Here is an 18,136-nt window from a genome sequence, read left to right on the forward strand (position 1 = left end):
TTTTCTGGCCATTTTGTATGCCTCTTCCTTGGATCTAATACTATCTCTAATTTCCCTTGTAAGCCATGGTTTGGCCGCCTCTCCTGTTTTACTTTTACACTAGACAGGAATAAACAATTGTTGCAGTTCATCGATGTGCTCTTTGAATGTTTGCCATTGCCTTTCCACCTTCATTCCTTTAAGTAATGTTTCCCAATCCATCATAGCCAACTCGTGCCTGATACCATCGTAGTTTCCTTTATTAAGATTCAGGACCTTAGTCTCAGAATCAATTACATCACTCTCCATCTTGATGAAGAATTCTATTATATTATGGTTGCTCATCCCCAAGGGGCCTCACACAGCTAGATTGCCAATTATTCCTTTCTCATTATGCAATAACCAGTCTAGGATGGCCTGTTCTCTAGTTGGCTCCTCAACATATTGGTCCAGAAAACCATCCCGTATACACTCCAGGAACTCCTCCTCTACAGTATTGTTACTAATTTGATTTGCCCAATCTATATGCAGATTAAAGTCACCCATAATAACAGATGTTCCTTTATTGCATGTGTCTCTAATTTCCTGTTTAATACCATCCTCAACATCACCACTACAGTTTAGGGGTCTATATACAATCCCCACTAACGTTTTTTGCCCCTTAGTGTTTCTCAGCTCTACCCATACAGATTCCACATCGTCGGAGCTAATATCTTTCCTCACTATTGCGTTAATTTCCTCTTTAACCAGCAATGCAACTCCACCGCCTTTTCCTTTCTGTCTGTCCTTTCTAAATACTGAATACCCATGGATGTTCAGTTCCCATCCCTGGTCACCCTGCAGCCATGTCTCCATAATCCCGACTATATCATACCTGTTTACATCTATTTATGCAGTTAATTCATCCACTTTATTGCGACTGCTCCTCATGTTAAGGCACAAAGCCTTAAGGCTTGTCTTTTTAACATTACTTGTCCTATTCCCATTATTTTTCACTGAGACCCTGTTTGATTCTTGCCTTTGATTTCTCTGCCTATCACTTATCTTATTCCCTTTCTGTCTTTTGTTCTTTCTTTGATTCCCCTTCCTCTGACTCCTTGCATAGGTTCCCATCCCCCTGCCATTTTAGTTTAAACCCTCCCCAACCACTCTAGCAAATATTCCCCTTAAGACATCAGTCCTGGTCCTGCCCAGGTGTAACCTGTCCAGTTTGTACTGGTCCCACCTCCCCCAGAACCAGTCCCAATATCACCACAGTGCATAACCTCACAAATGTAACATCTTATTAATGCCTTTTGAGAATTCATGCATACAACATGTACAGCAGGTCCTAAGTAATATAAACTGACCTTTTCTATATCATATCAACCTTCACTAAAGCTGAAGGAAATAAAGAGCAAACTGTTTCCTTCTAAACTACTTATTAATTTTCCTTTAAAATGACAAAGCTATGAGATCAGATAAATCAAATATTTATGTCAAATAAATATCATAATTTATATAATTAATATAAATATTTATATGAATCAATTATTTAGCACACCTGTGCTTGTTTTTATGTACTTCCTCCAGTATCACCATCTGCATTGATTTTTTTTTCAGGGAAGCATCTTTGGTTCCTCTGGCCTCTCGAAATTGGACAAGCGACAGGCAGCGCCCTCCAGCGGGAGAGGCGGCAGCCTGCAAGCCGAGGGTGCGCGCGCAGCCCCGCCCGCCCGCCCGCACGCACCCCGGCGAAAGTGAAACTTGCGCGGAGCCGAGGCTGTTTCTGCTTCCTGCTGACAGCGAGAGAAATTCGGAGCCGACCGAGAGAGAAAGAGAGGGGCCATGGGCTGGGCCGAGAACTCGTTGCCGTTCCTGGTACCGGTTCTGGTCGCGCTGGTGACTCTGGCACCGCTTTCAGGTAAAGGACAGGACAGGACGGGACGGGCGGGGGCGGCGGCGGCAGGAAATGGGCGGAGCGCTAACCGGGCTGGGGTTCGGGAGCCGCAATCTCCCCCCAGGTGGGGCAGGGCGTTGAACTTGAACTCAGGTAGACTCCTGGGGGCTGGAGATGAACGACAGCAGCAGCCGTGTCGAAGCCGAGAGCAGCAGCTGATCAGCTCACTCAGGTGGTCAGGCGCCTGTCCCCTGGGTATCTTCCCACAGGGAGAGCCATTCGGCCCCTCGAGTCCTGGGAGTCCCGCTCTCCACCCATTCGCCCCATTTCCCACTTCAACTATTGAGCTCCACTTTCCCTTGCCGAAAGTTATTATTGAGCCGGCTTTAATGCAGTTTACAGTTTCAAAATAAGAAGTTTCCCGGAGGCAAAGAGGAGGATTTTTTTTTCTCTCTCTCTGAGGGTTGTTAATTTGGATTTCCCAAGAGTGCAGTTGGAGGCTGGGTCATTGAATACAAGACACATTTTTGATCTACAAGGGAGTCAAAGGCTATTTGGGGCGGGGAGCGGTGGGTGTGGTGCAGGCAGAAAATTGGAATTAAGTCAACAATCAGATCAGCCAAGATCTTTTTGGATGGTGGGTCTGGCTCGAGGGGATCAAATGGCCTACTCCTGCTCCTGTCCCATGTTCTTATCATGAAAACTGGAGGCATAATTTTTTTTTTTTATTAATTCATGAGATCTGAGTGTCAAGAGCAAGGTCAGCATTTATTGCGAGGTTGGAAATTAGGCTGCTCCATCTGTGTCAGAGTTTGAGGAGGCAAACAGCCAGAGTTCTTCAAAATAATTAGATCAGCTATGAAAAAAAATTGATATATGTAAATAAATTATCTCATTACATTTCAGATTTTGCACCTCAGTCAAAAAAATCCTGAATGGTTTTGAGTTGGGAAAGGGGGGCTTGAGCTGCCTTAATGTACCTTCAGTTATGTTATATCGCTGGTTCAGAAGGTTTCATCAATGATTGAGTGAGCCACACAGAACTGGAGGGTCCTAGGGTAGGTCCTCTGCATCATTAATTTATGTCAAGAGGAGTGCCAATAAGATGGTACTTCTAGCTTTAGCACTGGGAGTTAGAGAAGTTGAAGCCTTTTTTTATTCATTCATGGGATGTGGGTATCACTGGCTAGGCCAGCATTAATTGCCTGTCCCTAATTGCCCTTGAGAAGATGGTGGTGACCTGCCTTCTTGAAACACTGTAGTCCATGTGGTGTAGAATCACCCATATTGCTGTTATGGAGGGAGTTCCAGGATTTTAATCCATTGACAGTGAACAAACGGTGATATATTTCCCAGTCAGGATGGTGAGTGGCTTGGAGGGGAATTTCCAGTGGTGTGCCCATGTTTCTGCTGCCCTTGTTCTTGATGGTAGCAGTCGTGGGTTTGGAAGGTGCTCTCTAAAGAAGCTTGGTGAGTTTCTGCAGTGGATCTTGTAGATGGAACACACTGCTGCTACTGTGCATTGATGGTGGAGGGAGTGAACGTTTGTGCCAATCAAGCGGGCTGCTTTGTCCTGGATGGTGTCAAGCTTCTTGAGTGTTGTTGGAATTGCGCTCATCCAGGCGAGTGGAGAGTATTCCATTACACTCCTAACTTGTGCCTTGTAGATGGTGGACAGGCTTTGGGGAGTCAAGAGGTTATTGCCACAGGATTCTTAACGATTGCAGTCACAGTTTTTATATGGCTGGTCCATTTCAGTTTCTGGTCAATGGTAACCCCCAGGATGTTGATAGTGGGGGATTCAGTGATGGTAATATCATTGAATGTCAAGGGGTGATGGTTTGATTCTTGTTCAAGTTGGTCATTGCGTGGCACTTGTGTGGCGTGAACGTTACTTGCCACTTGTCAGCCCAAGCCTGGATATTGTCCAGGTCTTGCTGCATTTGGACATGGACTGCTTCAGTATCTGAGGAGTCACAAATGGTGCTGACCATTGTGCAATCATCAGCGAACATCCCCATTTCTGACCTTATGATGGAAGGAAGGTCGTTGATGAAGCAGCTGAAGGTGTTTGGGCCTCGGACACTACCCTGAGGAGCTCCTGCAGTGGTGTTCTGGAACTGAGCTGATTGACCTCCAACAACCACCTTCCCTCATGCTAGTAGGACTCCAACCAGTGAAGAGTTTTCCCCCTGATTCCTATTGACTCCAGTTTTGCTAGGGTTGCTTGATGCCGCAGTTGGTCAAATGCTGCTTTGATGTCAAGGGAAGTCACTCTCGTCTCACCTCTGGAGTTCAGCTCTTTTGGCCATGTTTGAACCAAATCTATAATGAAGTCAGGAGCTGAGTGACCCTGACAAAACCCAAACTGAGCGTCAGTGAGCAGTTTATTGCTAAGCAAGTTTTGCTTGATAGCACTGTTGACGACTCCTTCCATCACTTTATTGATGATCGAGAGTAAACTGTTGGGGTGGGTCATTGGCCAGGTTCTATTTGTCTGGTGCTTTGTGTACAGGACATACCTGGGCAATTTTCCACAATGGGTAGATGCCAGTGTTGTAGCTGTACTGAAACAGCTTGGTCAGGGGTGCAGCAAGTTCTGGAGCACAAGTTTTCAGCACTATTGCTGGAATATTGTCAGGGCCCATAGCCTTTGCTGTATCCAGTGTCTTCAGCCATTTCTTGATAGCACGTGGAGTGAATCGAATTGCCTGAAGGCTAGCATCTGTGATGCTCGGGACCTCCGGAGGAGGCCGAAATGGATCATGCACTTGGCACTCCTGGCTGGAGATTGTGGCAAATGCATCAGCCTTATCTTTTGCACTGATGTGCTGGAGTCCCCCATATTCGAGGATGGGGATATTTGTGGAGCCTGCTCCTCCATTGAATTGTTTAATTGTTCACTACCATTCATGACTGGATGTGGCAGGACTGCAGAGCTTAGATCTGATCCATTCGTTGTGGAATTGCTTAGCTCTATTGCTCTGCTGTTTCTGCTGTTTGGCACTCAAGGAGTCCTGAGTTGTAGTTTCACCAGGTTGATGCCTCATTTTTAGGTATGCCTGGTGCTGCTCTTGGCATGCCCTCCACTCTATTGAACCAGGGTTGATCCCCTAGCTTGGTGGTAATGGTAGAGTGGGGGATATGCTGGGCCATGCGGTTACAGATTGTGGTTGATTACCATTCTGCTGCTGTTGATGGCCCACAGTGCCTCTTGAATGCCCAATTTTAGCTGCTAGATCTGATCAAAGGTTATCCCATTTAGCACGGTGGTAGTGCCACACAACATGATGGAGGGTATCCTCAATGTGAAGATGGGGCTTTATCTCCACAAAGACTATATGGTGGCCACTCCTATATTAGTTGTCTAATGTTCTCAGCGCTGACTGGTGTTGCTGATGAATTACATGTGTGAATGTTGGGTAAAGAGAGGATCATGTTTAGTTTTGATGTCTGTGCTGGTGTTCACTGTAAAGACTTGCAGTTAAATAGTGATTATTCAATAGGTGAGTACCATAAAGCAGCTCATTCCTCTGGAAATGCAACCAAGCAAGGATTCACTTTTATGAGAAAAGAAAGGAGGGGAAAAACTTAGTGAGAAGATACCCAAAAGTTGCTCAACTAATTTTCAGCATATATGTCATCAATTTCGCTCAAAGTCCTTCAAAGCTCTGTCTCCCTCACAAAGAATTTTAACTCCTCTTCTGGGATTTAGCCTGACCCCCAGCTGGCAGCAACACATAACCAACCCAAGTTCCACAAGCTCACAATAAATGACATACATGTGCTGAACCACCTCAAATCTGCTTAGGATGGTCTGGGCGGTTAGGATCCACCAATGTTATCTTCAAGTAACAGAATCATCTGCAGTACTGTACATTTCCCTGGTCTGAGCTTCTGGATCTAGGCTCTGTTGTTTTCAGCCTGCGTGTATTGCACCAATTGGATCATCATCTGAGCTCAAATGGATCCTGTGTCCTTTTATATGTTTTCAACCAGTTTCAGTCACCCAGAAGTTTTGGTTTCCAATCTTAGTTTCCTTAGCACCCGGAAGGGTTAGTTTCCTTTTCATTTTCCCTTTTCAACTAGGGTCTGTCTCAAAAAATACAAGCTTTGGAACCATGGATTCCATCACATTTCACAGGAACGTTATCAAACTGAGCCACAGAGGAATGTTAGGACATTGCCTCTCTTTTCATCAATGTTGTGCACGAATTACAGTGCCACTGTGACGCCAGATACGTAGGCCAGACGTCCCAATGATTGGCTGATCAAATCAACGAACATGTTCCTGCAGTTGTTTATAATAGGCAGCGTACAGATCGTGCTCAACCAGCCAGTGCTTGCAGAACCCAAAACAAAATGTCGGCTGTTAGTTATGATTCTGTGATTGTTCAGCAAGTTCTGCCCAATCTGGAGTGTGTTAATAGCTATATAAACAACCAATTTAAGGTGATCAGTCAAGCTGACATGGCTCAATTACTCTTGCTAGAAGTGACATAAATTCATATGCAGGGACCTGTTCTCTGCAAATGAGGAACATGTTCAAGCCTTGTGCCTTTTTTGAATTACCCGGAAGCTTGGGAAGCCGATAGTTTCTTGTTGCTTTCTCCATGGCGGACTCGACTTGCCAACCAATCAGCATCCTTTTCTCCTGTGGTATAAATTGTTGTGATTATTTGAAATTTGACACTCTTGGGTTTGTTCTGATGAGTGCAAGATGAAAAGCTTTAGCAACATGTCTCTCTTTTTAGTAATATTTAAATTCTGTACTGCCAAGCAGCTGGTTGATAGTAGGACAGTTGACCAAAAGCTTGGTTAAAGAGGTATGTTTTAAGGACTGTCTAAAGGAGGAACCAGAAGTGGAGAGGTTTAGGGAGGAAAATTCAGAGCTTAAAACTTAGCCAGCTGAAGGCATGGCTGCTGATGGTGGAGTGATTAAAATTGGGGATGAGCAAGAGGTCAGAACTGGAGGAGTGGAGACATCTCAGAGGGTTTTAGGGCTGGAGAAGATTACAGACATAGGAAGACCCTGGTGGGATTTGAAAATAATGAGAACCCCTCGTCTTGTTGGACCAGTGTAGGAGGTCGGCAAGCACTGGGGTCAAGTTGGATAAAAGGTGAATGGGACTTGATGTCAGTAGGACATGGGCAGCAAAATTTAAAATGAGCTAAAGTTTATGGAGATTGGAAGGTGGGAGACTGACCAGGACAGCATTGGAATAGCTAGATGAGCAAATGAGGGAGAAAGGAATTGAAGGTTATGCTAATGGGGTTAGATGAAGAAGCATAGGAGGGGGCCAATGTAGAGCTGTTAAGCTGAAAGGTCTTTTTATGTTTTTTACATTCTGTATATTTTTTGTAAATTGAAATAAATGTAGACAGTCCTGTTTGGTGGACACTAACAAATAGCCTTATGTTCTTCTTAAATCTGCAGAAAGCAAGTTGGAGTTGAGCGTCAGTCAAAGTCCTGTGGAAGTAATTTATAATGAAAATGGACTTCTGCAATGTGCAATTGCTGAACTCACTGGGTCTACATTGAACTCAAAGAACTTGGGTGTTTTATGGTCTTTCACTAGTGGCACTAAAAAATCAAAGGCCTTTGTCTACACTTCTGGAGTAATAAGTGAAGCATGGAAAGAAGCTGAGCTTTTGGAAAGCTCCATTCTAAACGGAAACATGTCACTGTTGCTAAAACATGTCACGTTTAAACACACTGGACTGTATCAATGTGAGGTTTTCATTCCTCCAAATGATAAAGCCTCTAAGACGATAAAGCTTGAGGTTTTAGGTAAGCTGATTTATGTGCAATTACTGTAAATGATTTATACTTTGCAGTGTCACACAATATCATCAGTTTCATATTATAACAGTTTGTCTTTATATCTTTTAAAAACATAACCTTGCAGAGGGAATGCCCTTAAATATAAAAGCAAGCTACTGCAGATGCTGGAAATCTGAAATGACAATGCTGTAAACGCTCAGCTGGTCAGGCAGAATCTGTGGAGGGAGAAGCAGAGTTAAAGTTTCAGTTCAATGACCTTTCATCACAATGATTAAAAAAGAAATAGTTTGCACCTGATGTTTAATGCTTTCTGACCTAATTTGTGTACTTATATTAATGACCAATAGTATATGTGTTTAGAAGTTGCCATCTGAACGATCGATCCTCAGATGTTGAAACTGTTCATCTGCGTGATGCGCAGTAAAATCTTAACAGTTGACCACCGAAAAGACAAATCAAAGGTAGCTGATTCAGTAAGGTACTTCAGTTAGTGGGAAATAAAATACTTGGGTGAAGCTGACTATTAATTCTATGATCATGGGTGGAATTTTACGTCAGCGAGATTTTACAGTCCTGCCGAAGTCAGCGGACATTTGAACAGCTCGCCGCATTTCGGGTCCATAAAATTCCATCCAAAGAATGTAGCATTAAAATTAAAGTTTGGAAAACATTCTAACAGCTTTCCCCCTAAAAGATGTGAGAAGGAGGCTTTATGAGCAATTTTCCTTAACTTTCACTTGCACACCATGAAAATCTGTTCCTTCTGGCACACTATGGCTGATGCAATAATAAAAGTTAATAAATCCTGCCCATTTTTCAGACAGCCGTGCAGAGCTTACTATCTATCGCTTGTAGGAAATATTCCAGATTTACAGATTTCTATGTGCTTGATGTTTTCCAAATTCTAATAGTGGAATGAAGGAAACGTAAAACTAAATCACTTCAAGCTTTTACACAATATATTTATACAAATGCAGGAGTTTCACTTTTACAATTCAAACTCCTTGCGTATAGGGCATGCAATTAACTGTAGCTAACAGAACAAAGTAAGATCAATGTAAACATCAGAGCTTGGCCAGATTTATCCTCAGCCATGTTCCTTTATATATTTAACAGTAAAAAATACAAGATAATACTGATTGGTATCACACTATGCACTTTTTAAAGTACATTGTAAACCATTAATTAGTTGAATCAATAACAAGAATAAAAGTTAAAATTGAAAGTGTCCGCTCTGTCAGGCAGCTGTTCGAGAAAGAAATAAAACACAAGTGTACGCTTGTTTGAGGAAGTGACACTTGCCTCAAATAAGTACATTGTTGCCCAGGGATAAGCATGCTATATTACACTTAATTACAGTTAAATATGATTAATTATCTGCAAAAGCCATTTAATGGTTTTCACATGTGCAACTGAAATAGATTAAAAGCTTCCACATCAGTAGTCAGGCTTCTCTGAAATTTAAATGTAACTCTGTACCAATAAAGAAAAAACTTGCATTTTGTAGACCTTTTTTACTTCCTGAAGATGTCACATCCACCGAGTTACATTGAGCCTGCAGCATAGAAACACCTTTTGGTCTAACTGGTCATGAAACCTTTTTTGTTATGTTGAAGACATCTATCAGGTCACCCTCAGCTTCTCACTTCTAGAAAAAAGACCCCCAGCCTATTAAGTTTCTCCTGATAGTTATAACCTTACAGCTCTGGTATCATCCTTGTGAATCATTCTCTGATGCCTCTATATCCATTTTAAATATAGAAATCAGAACTGTGCACAGTACAGTGGGATATAATCAGGTTTCTATGCAAATTTAACTCTTTTTCAATTCTATCCTTCTAGACATGATGGGTTTGCCTTTTTTAATGGACTTATTAACTAGTGTTACTTCTAGTGATTAGTACATCTGAACCCCTAGATTCTCTTTCTCCTCTACCCTATTTCCACCTATTATCCAACCAGTTTGTGGCCTCCTTATTCTTCTTATTAAAATGCACTGCCTCACACTTATTGAAATTCTTTTGCCTGCACACTCATTCTGCAAGTTTAATTAATGTCATGTATTTTTGTCACTCCTTTGTGTTGATTACAACCTTTGGTTTGCTGCCTTCTCCAAATTTTGGAATTGTACTTCCAGTTCCAGAGTCCAATTTGTTAATATAAACGGTGAACAATAGCGGTCCCAGCACTGATCCCTGACGAACACCACTACCCACCTTTTGTCAATCTGATTAGCACCCCTAACTCTTACACTATGCTTTCTGTTTGGCTATCTACTCAGCCATGTGTTCAACTCTCTTTTTAAACATAGGAATCATTGGAGGATGCCCTCCAATTCTGTAGCACTATTCCATTTATGAATGATTTTTAATGTATATAATATATAGTAATCCAATGCATTACTTTTGAAGTATAGCCATAGTTATTAGTGACGCTAACATACCTGTTTATTTTGGCAGCACGTCCCACAGTAACTGTGGTTTCAGAAAAAATTGTGGAAGTTGGCACAGGTGGAGAGATGGTCTTGGGTTGTCAGTTAAGTGGATATTATCCTTGCGAGAGCAATGCTGAATGGTTTCAGTCAACCCCATCACTAGCAGAAACAAAACAATTAACTGACGTTTGCATCACTCCGCCAGTCAAAAACCCTGATGGAACATGTAATGTAACCACTGAAGTTAGATTGGAACCTCGTATAGAAGACATTGGCAGCACTTTCAAATGCTTTGTCTCACACAAGACGTTTACAGAGCCTTTCTTTGTTGAAGCTTTGGTGACTTTGAAAGGTCAGTTGTAGTGATTTTAGTTTTTTTTCAAATGCAAAGTATAAAACGTTTTGGTTAAGTTTATATTGAAAAACACTTCAGTGTTAACCAATGGACTGCAGTTTTAACTTCTTGGAGAAGCAATTAAATGTGAAATTTTTAGATGGATCAGATTGATACTGACAGCTAGTGAATTTTGAACTTTTTTGTGTTTATTAAAATGTATTTTTACGAAACATTTTAAATTGGTGTCAATATGAAAATCAATCAACAACTTTCTGTTGATGTGAACAAATTAGATTACATGTATATTATATCTTATTTTGCTATGGTTTTGAGCATGTTGTGGGAGGTTTATCAAATCCATAGGTTTGTATTATTAAGTATGAGATTTGTGTTCCACTTTTTCCATACCGAACATCTATTTCTGACTGCATGATTCTTGAGAAAGTTTAACTGTGGTTTGTTTAATTGATTTTAATTTTCCACTTCATTGCTTTAACAAATCTTTTGAGTGTAAAATTAGCCTATGGCCATTGTTCCCCATTATTACGATCCCAGCTGGTGTAACCACTAGACGAGCCAGATCTCAGGGTGGAACCCGGCTTGATAGATCCTAACCTCTATTTTTTGTTCAGATACATGGAGAATGGCTACTGAACAGAGTCACAGGAGTCAGCTGATAGCTTTTAACAAAAGAATAACATATTTATTGAACAAGTAAAAATGAACTATATTACAATACTCCTTCACCCAAAACTATACCTTCACAAATATATACAGATTTGTAAGGATAGCACAAGTTAACAAAAGTTATCTTATACTTTAATGTTCACGGTAAGTACACAGTGCGTGTAAACCAATAGGCAACCTGTGGTCAGACACACCACATTCTGAAACCAAGTGACAGATGCCACCCCAAACAGATGTTATGGATCTCTCCTCAACTCCCCCCCCCCCCCCCCCAAGACGCTTGTCACACCGTGAGCCAACTGGTCTCACTGAAACTCCACCTTTCACACAAGGGTTTCCAATTTCCACTCTGGAAGAACTCGCTCTGGAATCTTCTCCCAAACAACACCTCCTCTCAAACGCCTTCCACAAGGGTCCACCTCCAGGATTTAGAACTCTCCTTCCGATGTTCCTCTCCCCAGGATCGCCACGTGCATTCAAGTTTCCTTCCATGCACTCTCTTCTCATTGACTTAGCCATGTCAACAGAATACCACTGCTTCACATGCCCATAGTAAAGAGTTACAGACTTTCACCTGTCTCTTTGGATCTTCTGGCTTCTCACAAGCCGTTTTTGCTTTAAGTTTGCTTTCTGCAGCTTTTCTCCTCTTGAAGCTTGGAGCTTTCCTCTCTGCTCCTTACTTTCACTTCCAAGTAACAGGACCTTTCCCAGATTCCTGTCCTTGTCCTTTGACTAGACTGTCCTCTTGGCACCTTCCCACTCCTCTGGATTTGGGGACTTCCCTCTCTAGTTCCTGGATCCTGCTGCCTGTGTCCTGCTTCTCCTGGCAGCTGGTTTCAACTTTAGTTTGGGACTTGCTATCTCTCCCTTGCTATCTCTCCCTCTGCTGTCTGGAATCCTGGCTTCAACTGAACTGAAACTGCTTTGTTTTAGTTTTCTGTGTGCATGGGGCCTCCCTCTCTGAGCTCCGGTTACTAGGCAAAGGCACAGTTTTTTTTTCTACTCTTGTTTGTTTCAACTTCCTTTCAAGAGCCGTAAAACTCATTAGAATGCAAGCACGCAAACCAAGCCTTAGACCTGCTGTCTCCACTCGAAAATTAAACTAGATCCCTAGTTTCACCTTCTTAACCCACACATAGAAAAAAAAATTAAACTTAAAGATATACCTTATTCTTAACACAACCAAATACACATATAACTTTCTTAAACTACTTCTATTTCCTAACTCCATAGACTTGTTCCAATTGTAACTAAGATTTTTTACATAACATTATAAAGGATATACAGCACTGAAAGAGGCTATTCAGCCCAGCTCTTCTGCTGAAGTTTATAGCCATACTTTAGTTTCCTCTGCCTCACCTCAGCCTTTTAGCATATCTTTCTGTACCTTTTTCTCTCGTCTACTTGTCTAGTTTCCTTTTAAAAGCATCTAAGCTGTCTCAGTCACTTCCGCTGGCAGCGAATTTCTCATTCTAATCGCTCTCTTGAGTAAAGAAATTTCTCCTTATTCCCTCATTGGATTTATTAGTAACTATCTTGTATTTATGTCCTTAGATTTGAATTCTCCTGCAAGTGGAAATATTGTCTCCATTTCTACCTTGTCCAACCCATTTGTGATTTTAGAGACGTCTATTAGGTCACTCGTAAGTCTTTTTTCCAAAGATGAAGGCCCCAACCTATTCAATCTTTTCTCGATAGCTGTAATCTCTTAGTTCTAGTACCATCCTGGTAAACCTTTTTTTTTAAAACTTTCTCCCGCGTTTCTATGCCCTTTTTCTAGCAGGTGACCAGAACTTTGTACAGTACTCTTTATGTGCAACCTGACCAGGTTCCTATACAAGTTTAACAAATTTTGTACCTCTAGAAATAACTCCGAGTTTCCCTGGCATTTTTAATGGCTTTGAGTGATTTGTTCACCATTTCCCTAGATTCCTTTGCACGTTTACTCCATTCAGTTTTTATAACTTTAAAGTGTAGGTGATATTTCTGTTTTTCCCCTCAATTGTACCACACGTGTATTGATGCTGAAGTTTAAAAGCCACTTAACCAACTGGCCTGCAATTTTCTAAAGTCTTCTCTCATTATGTTGCATTCTTTTTCAGTGTTAGCTGTACCCACCCATTGGTTTGGTATCATTTGCAGATTTTGATCTTGAATTCCTTGTCCTGAGCCCAAAGCATGAATGTGAATTATGAATAGCAGTGGTCCCAGCACTTGTGGAACATTGCATTTGCGTTACATACAGCCAGTTTTCCAAGTAACACAACTGGCTTGCAAACAAGATGAGACATTCGGGTGTGAAAATAAATGCCTATTATTTGTGAGCACTGGCTGGCCCAGAGCTGTGCTACATATTTATCTGCTATATTTCACTCAATTATACAATATTTGCACTAATGAGGGACAATTAAAAACAGTCAAGTCTGAGAAATGTGCAACTTTTATTTTACAGAAGCAGAAATTCGTCAGTCGACTGGATCAGTAGTTGCAAGTGTGATTGTGAGCATCATTTTTTCAGTTGCCGTATTAGCACTAGGAATTTTCCTCTATATGCGGTTCCATTATAAAGGTAAAGCTGCTTTCTGGGTTGTTTGCTACTTCGGACAGTTTAGTGAATAAACTTTGTGTAAAATTACTCAAAGGAAACTTGGGTTATGGACTGGGGAGGGAGGCTGTGCATTGAAAACTCTTAGAGCTGCATAGTTGCTGTGATTGCAGCAAATTCTTGTACCTTCTGGTTAACTGATGATATGTCAAATTTACTACAATGTCGATTTTTTTTTTTGCTTCAGCTTGTAGCAGTTCCAATTAAATTGCTATTAAACAAAAATTATTAGTCTGTCAACAAGAGCATTTAATTGAATTGCAAACTGCGTATGAAAAGTTTAACCATGAAGTGTTCTGGATACTTTTCATAAATTTTCTGCCTGGCATCTTTGTTTTACTTCAAATATACTTGCAGGCACTTTGGCGCCTTGAAACCATTCCATAGGCTTGGAATGCAAATAGGTAATTATTTTTGCATTGCTGTAAAAAGAGACAAGCTGTCGAAGGTTTTCGCCTTGCACTCAGCAGGATAGAATTTCAAGAATACCAAATTTCAAAGGGAACAACAATTTATACTACATGCAGAGAGAGTGCTGATTGGTTGGCAAGTGCATGCTGATTGGTGAAAGTGTTGCCATGAAGAATGAAACAGGCAACAGTTATTCCCAAGCTTTCGTTTAAATTCAAACCAGTCAAGTGGACTCTGGTCATAGTATTTCCATGGGCAAGGCCCCAGGGAAATGTTGCTCCCCCCCACCGTTCACCCCTTCCAGGCTTTTCTTTAGTTGAAAAAGTTGCAATGTCTGGACATATTCTTTTTGTTTACAGAGGACAGGGCCCTGCGTGTGGATAGATGTAGCTTCTAGCAAGTGTAAGTGAGCCCCATTATAAGCCTTACTGATGATCTTGAACTGGTTGTTAGTGTAATTCTTAGCATGCTCGGGATTGTTAAATAAGTGCTGCCCAATTGCAGAATCGCATCTAATGTTGGACCCTATGTTCTGAGTTCTGCAAAAACTGACTGAGCGCAGTTAGTACTCTGCTTGTTGTGAACAGCCAAAAGGACATGCTATTTGATATGATCCATCAGCTATTGGGACCTAAGGCCTACATACATGGCATCACATCGGCATGGAAATTCATATGCCACATTACTCATTAATGTGGTAGGCAGAACATCTTTTTGGCATAATGGCAGCATTCTGTTAGTGGCAAGCACCACTCGTGTTGCTTCTGCATAGTAGCAGTGTGAAATGGCTAGCTTCACCTGTTGCTCAAATATTTGAGATACCTTACCCTTCCAGGATAATCCGGGGTAGACTGAGCACTTTTCAGGACTGAAAGTGCAGCCTTAGGCCCGTTCATGAGTTTGTGTGATTTAGAGCAAGCAACGATCTGATTAGGGTAGCCAATTTCCTGCAAGATGGCTTTGATGCGCCTTATTCCAGCATCAGGCTTTCATGAGCAAATGGCTTGGGGCCTTATTTATGAGGTTGCCGATAAGGCAAATCTTATGGCATGTAGAGCTGTAGGAGTCCCAAAGCGTTTATTGACCAATGAAGGTAGGCCTGTGGTAGACAGTAGTAGAGAATCCATTAGCATATTTGTCAACTAGCACATCGAGGAAAGGAAGCTCATTAGACTGCTCCACTTCAAAGGTGAAATTGAGTCCGGGATGGAACCCATTAATGCTTGTAAGGGAATTCTTACGTGCAGCTGCATATTCAAGCATAGCAAGCGTATGATCTACGTATCAGAAATGCGCGAGGGGTAGGAGGTTAGGAGTCATTCCAGTAAAGCTGCATTTCTCATGGAAACCGACAAAAATGTTAGCGAGAGCTGGGCCAAGAGGGTATTCCATGGCAACACTATCTGTTTGGTCACAAATGGTGTTAAAGCTGAACTCGACTGTGCAAGTTGGTCTAGATTGCCATGATATAGTGACATGGCACAAATGTCTATAGCTCCCTTGACTGGCACATTGGTGAATCGGCTAGCAATGTTGAATGAGCACATGGATATGACATTGCTATCAATGTGCAGGTCTGCTTGGAAGCAAGTTACAGAAATGCTTGTTAGACTTGCGTAAGGGTAACAAGCTGCCTGGTGGCGTATATGGTAGGATTCACCCCCAATGTTCACTGCGTCCACGTATGTATGGTTTGCCCAAGATGCACAAAAGTGCTGTCTCTTTAAGCCCTACCTCACCTATGACTGGTTCTGCACAACATGAATTGGCCAAATGGTTAAGTAAGTTGCTACAACCAGCTCTGAGTGAGTTTTCCACGCACAAGGTGAAGGAAGGATTCCTTCATCTTTGCAAAGATAATACAAGACCTGGTGAATGCAAGATGAAAAGCTTCAACAGCATGTCTTTTTTTTACAGCATGTCCTGTACTACTAAGCGTCATAATTATTATTTCTCATTTGTTTTTTAATGTTCTTTTCTATTTTGCAATTTTTTCTGCACTGCATTACCTAAGTCCTCTCCTGTCTGGAACCCTTTCCTGTTGCTTTATTTTTTCATCCGCCACGTCTCTAAGTTTCTAATATTATTTTGAACTGCACCATTGTTGACCCTATTTCAAACGTACGAATCAGGAACAGGAGCAGGCCCCTTGAGCCTGCTCTGCCACTCAACAAGATCATGGCTGATCTGATTTTAACCACATATTCTTGCCTACCCCCGATAACCTGTCACCCCCTTGCTTATCAAGACTCTGTCGACCTCTGCCTTAAAAATATTCAAGGACTCTGCCTCAACCACCTTTTGAAGAAGAGAATTCCAAAGTCTCTCAACCCTCTGAGAGGAAAATTTCTCCTTCATCTCTCCTAAAAGGGCGACCCCTTATTTTGAAACAGTGATCCCACATTCTAGATTCTCCCACTAGAGGAAATATCCTTTCCATATTCACCCTCTCAAGTACCTTCAGGATCTTATGTTCCATATTTTCAAAGAGCATTTAGTTTTTTTTTGCTTAACTCTATTTTGCACTTAGCCTGTCGATGTTTGTGCTCAGCTCTTTTCTGGATTAACCACCATCCAGTAAACTGATAAGTTACCATAGAAGATGTTCTGCATGCACTTGTAATGAAATTGTAACAGCAATCTTCATAAAAACAAAAACAGAAAATGCTGGAAAAACTCAGCATATCTGGCAACATCTGTGGAGAGAGAAACAGAGTTAGCGTTTCGAATCCGTATGACTTTTCTTCAGAGCTAAAGAGAAGTAGAAATGTAATGGATTTTATACTGTTTAAGAGGGGGTGGAGCAAAATAGAAGATCAGAGATAGTTGGGAGCTTAAAAAAATTTGACAAAGACATCATGGACACAGGACAAAAAGAGTGTTAATGATAGTGTTCAAGACTAAAGAAGGTGCTGATAGTAGCATATAGGTAAGATAGCAGAATGTGTTAATAGAAGAACGAGGGTCAGTGCTCTGTGAAAGCAAAACATAAGAACAAGTGCCAGATGGCCCTCTGCAGTGCGGGTGGAGGGGCGGGGGCGTGTTGCTGCGGGGTGGGATAGTTTGGAGCTGCTCATCTTCCGGTTAGGTACTTTACAGCCTTTCGGACTTAACATTGAGTCCAACAATTTCAGATCATGAACTCTCTCCTCCATCTTTACTACTTTTTTAATCCAATTATTTTTTTTATTTATATTAAAAAAACTTTTAATTTAATTTTTAATTCCTTTCTCCCCCAAAACCCCCAAACCTTGCACAGGGCCATCTGTCACTTGTTTTGATGTTTTGCTTTCATAGAGTGCTGACCCTTGTCCTACACATTCTGCTATCTTACCTTTATGCCACTATCAGCACCTTCTTTAGTCTTGAACACTGCCATTAACACTGTTTGTCCTGTATCCATGATATCTTTGTTAAATTTCTCCTTAGCTCCCACCTATCCCATAACTTCTATTTTGCTCCACCTCCTCTTAAACAGTATAAAATCCATCACGCTTCTACTTTTTAGCTATGAAGAAGAGTCAGACGGACTAGAAACAGAGTTAACGTTTCACTCTCCACAGATGTTGCTAGACCTGCTGAGTTTTTCCAGCATTTTCTGTTTCTATTTCAGATTTGCAGCATCCGCAGTATTTTGCTTTTTTTTTCTTCATAATGTTTGCAATATTGCTGTGTCTCGTGCCCAGAGAAAAGCTTCCTCCTCCAATAATTAGGCTATTCAAGTACATGCCAAATCAAGTGAACCTAAATATGCATGCAATTCCTTTTAAATTTAGAGTCGAAAACAGGGTTTACATAATATTGACGCAACTCCCCTGTCTGACTGAGTAATTCCATGGGGGATCTGCTGATGTTTCATAATATTTAAGGTGCTGTATAGCTAAACTTGATGGTGGACATTAAATATGAGAATTAAATCAAATGATTGCATTTCGCAATCAATGAAGAATAGTTTATCCCATCTGATCTTTACAGGAAGCGCCAAAGGTCATGTGGAATGATCCAACATGAAATTTCTT

General features: G+C 41.4%; 1 protein-coding gene across 1 annotated transcript in view; it reads left to right on the forward strand.

The window, feature by feature from the left end:
- Window positions 1–1,724: 1,724 nt before the first annotated feature.
- LOC144684902 (uncharacterized) overlaps window positions 1,725–18,136 on the forward strand; it is a 34,988-nt gene continuing 18,576 nt past the window's right edge. Inside the window, exons 1-4 of the mRNA XM_078549303.1 lie at window positions 1,725–1,882; window positions 7,296–7,649; window positions 10,103–10,429; window positions 13,554–13,670. Of these exons, the coding sequence (XP_078405429.1) occupies window positions 1,807–1,882; window positions 7,296–7,649; window positions 10,103–10,429; window positions 13,554–13,670 (874 nt within the window). The 5' untranslated portion in view covers window positions 1,725–1,806. The remainder of the gene's footprint in view (window positions 1,883–7,295; window positions 7,650–10,102; window positions 10,430–13,553; window positions 13,671–18,136) is intronic.

Source organism: Cetorhinus maximus, chromosome 9 (genome assembly GCF_964194155.1).
Source record: "Cetorhinus maximus chromosome 9, sCetMax3.hap1.1, whole genome shotgun sequence".
Classification (NCBI taxonomy): Eukaryota; Metazoa; Chordata; class Chondrichthyes; order Lamniformes; family Cetorhinidae; genus Cetorhinus; species Cetorhinus maximus.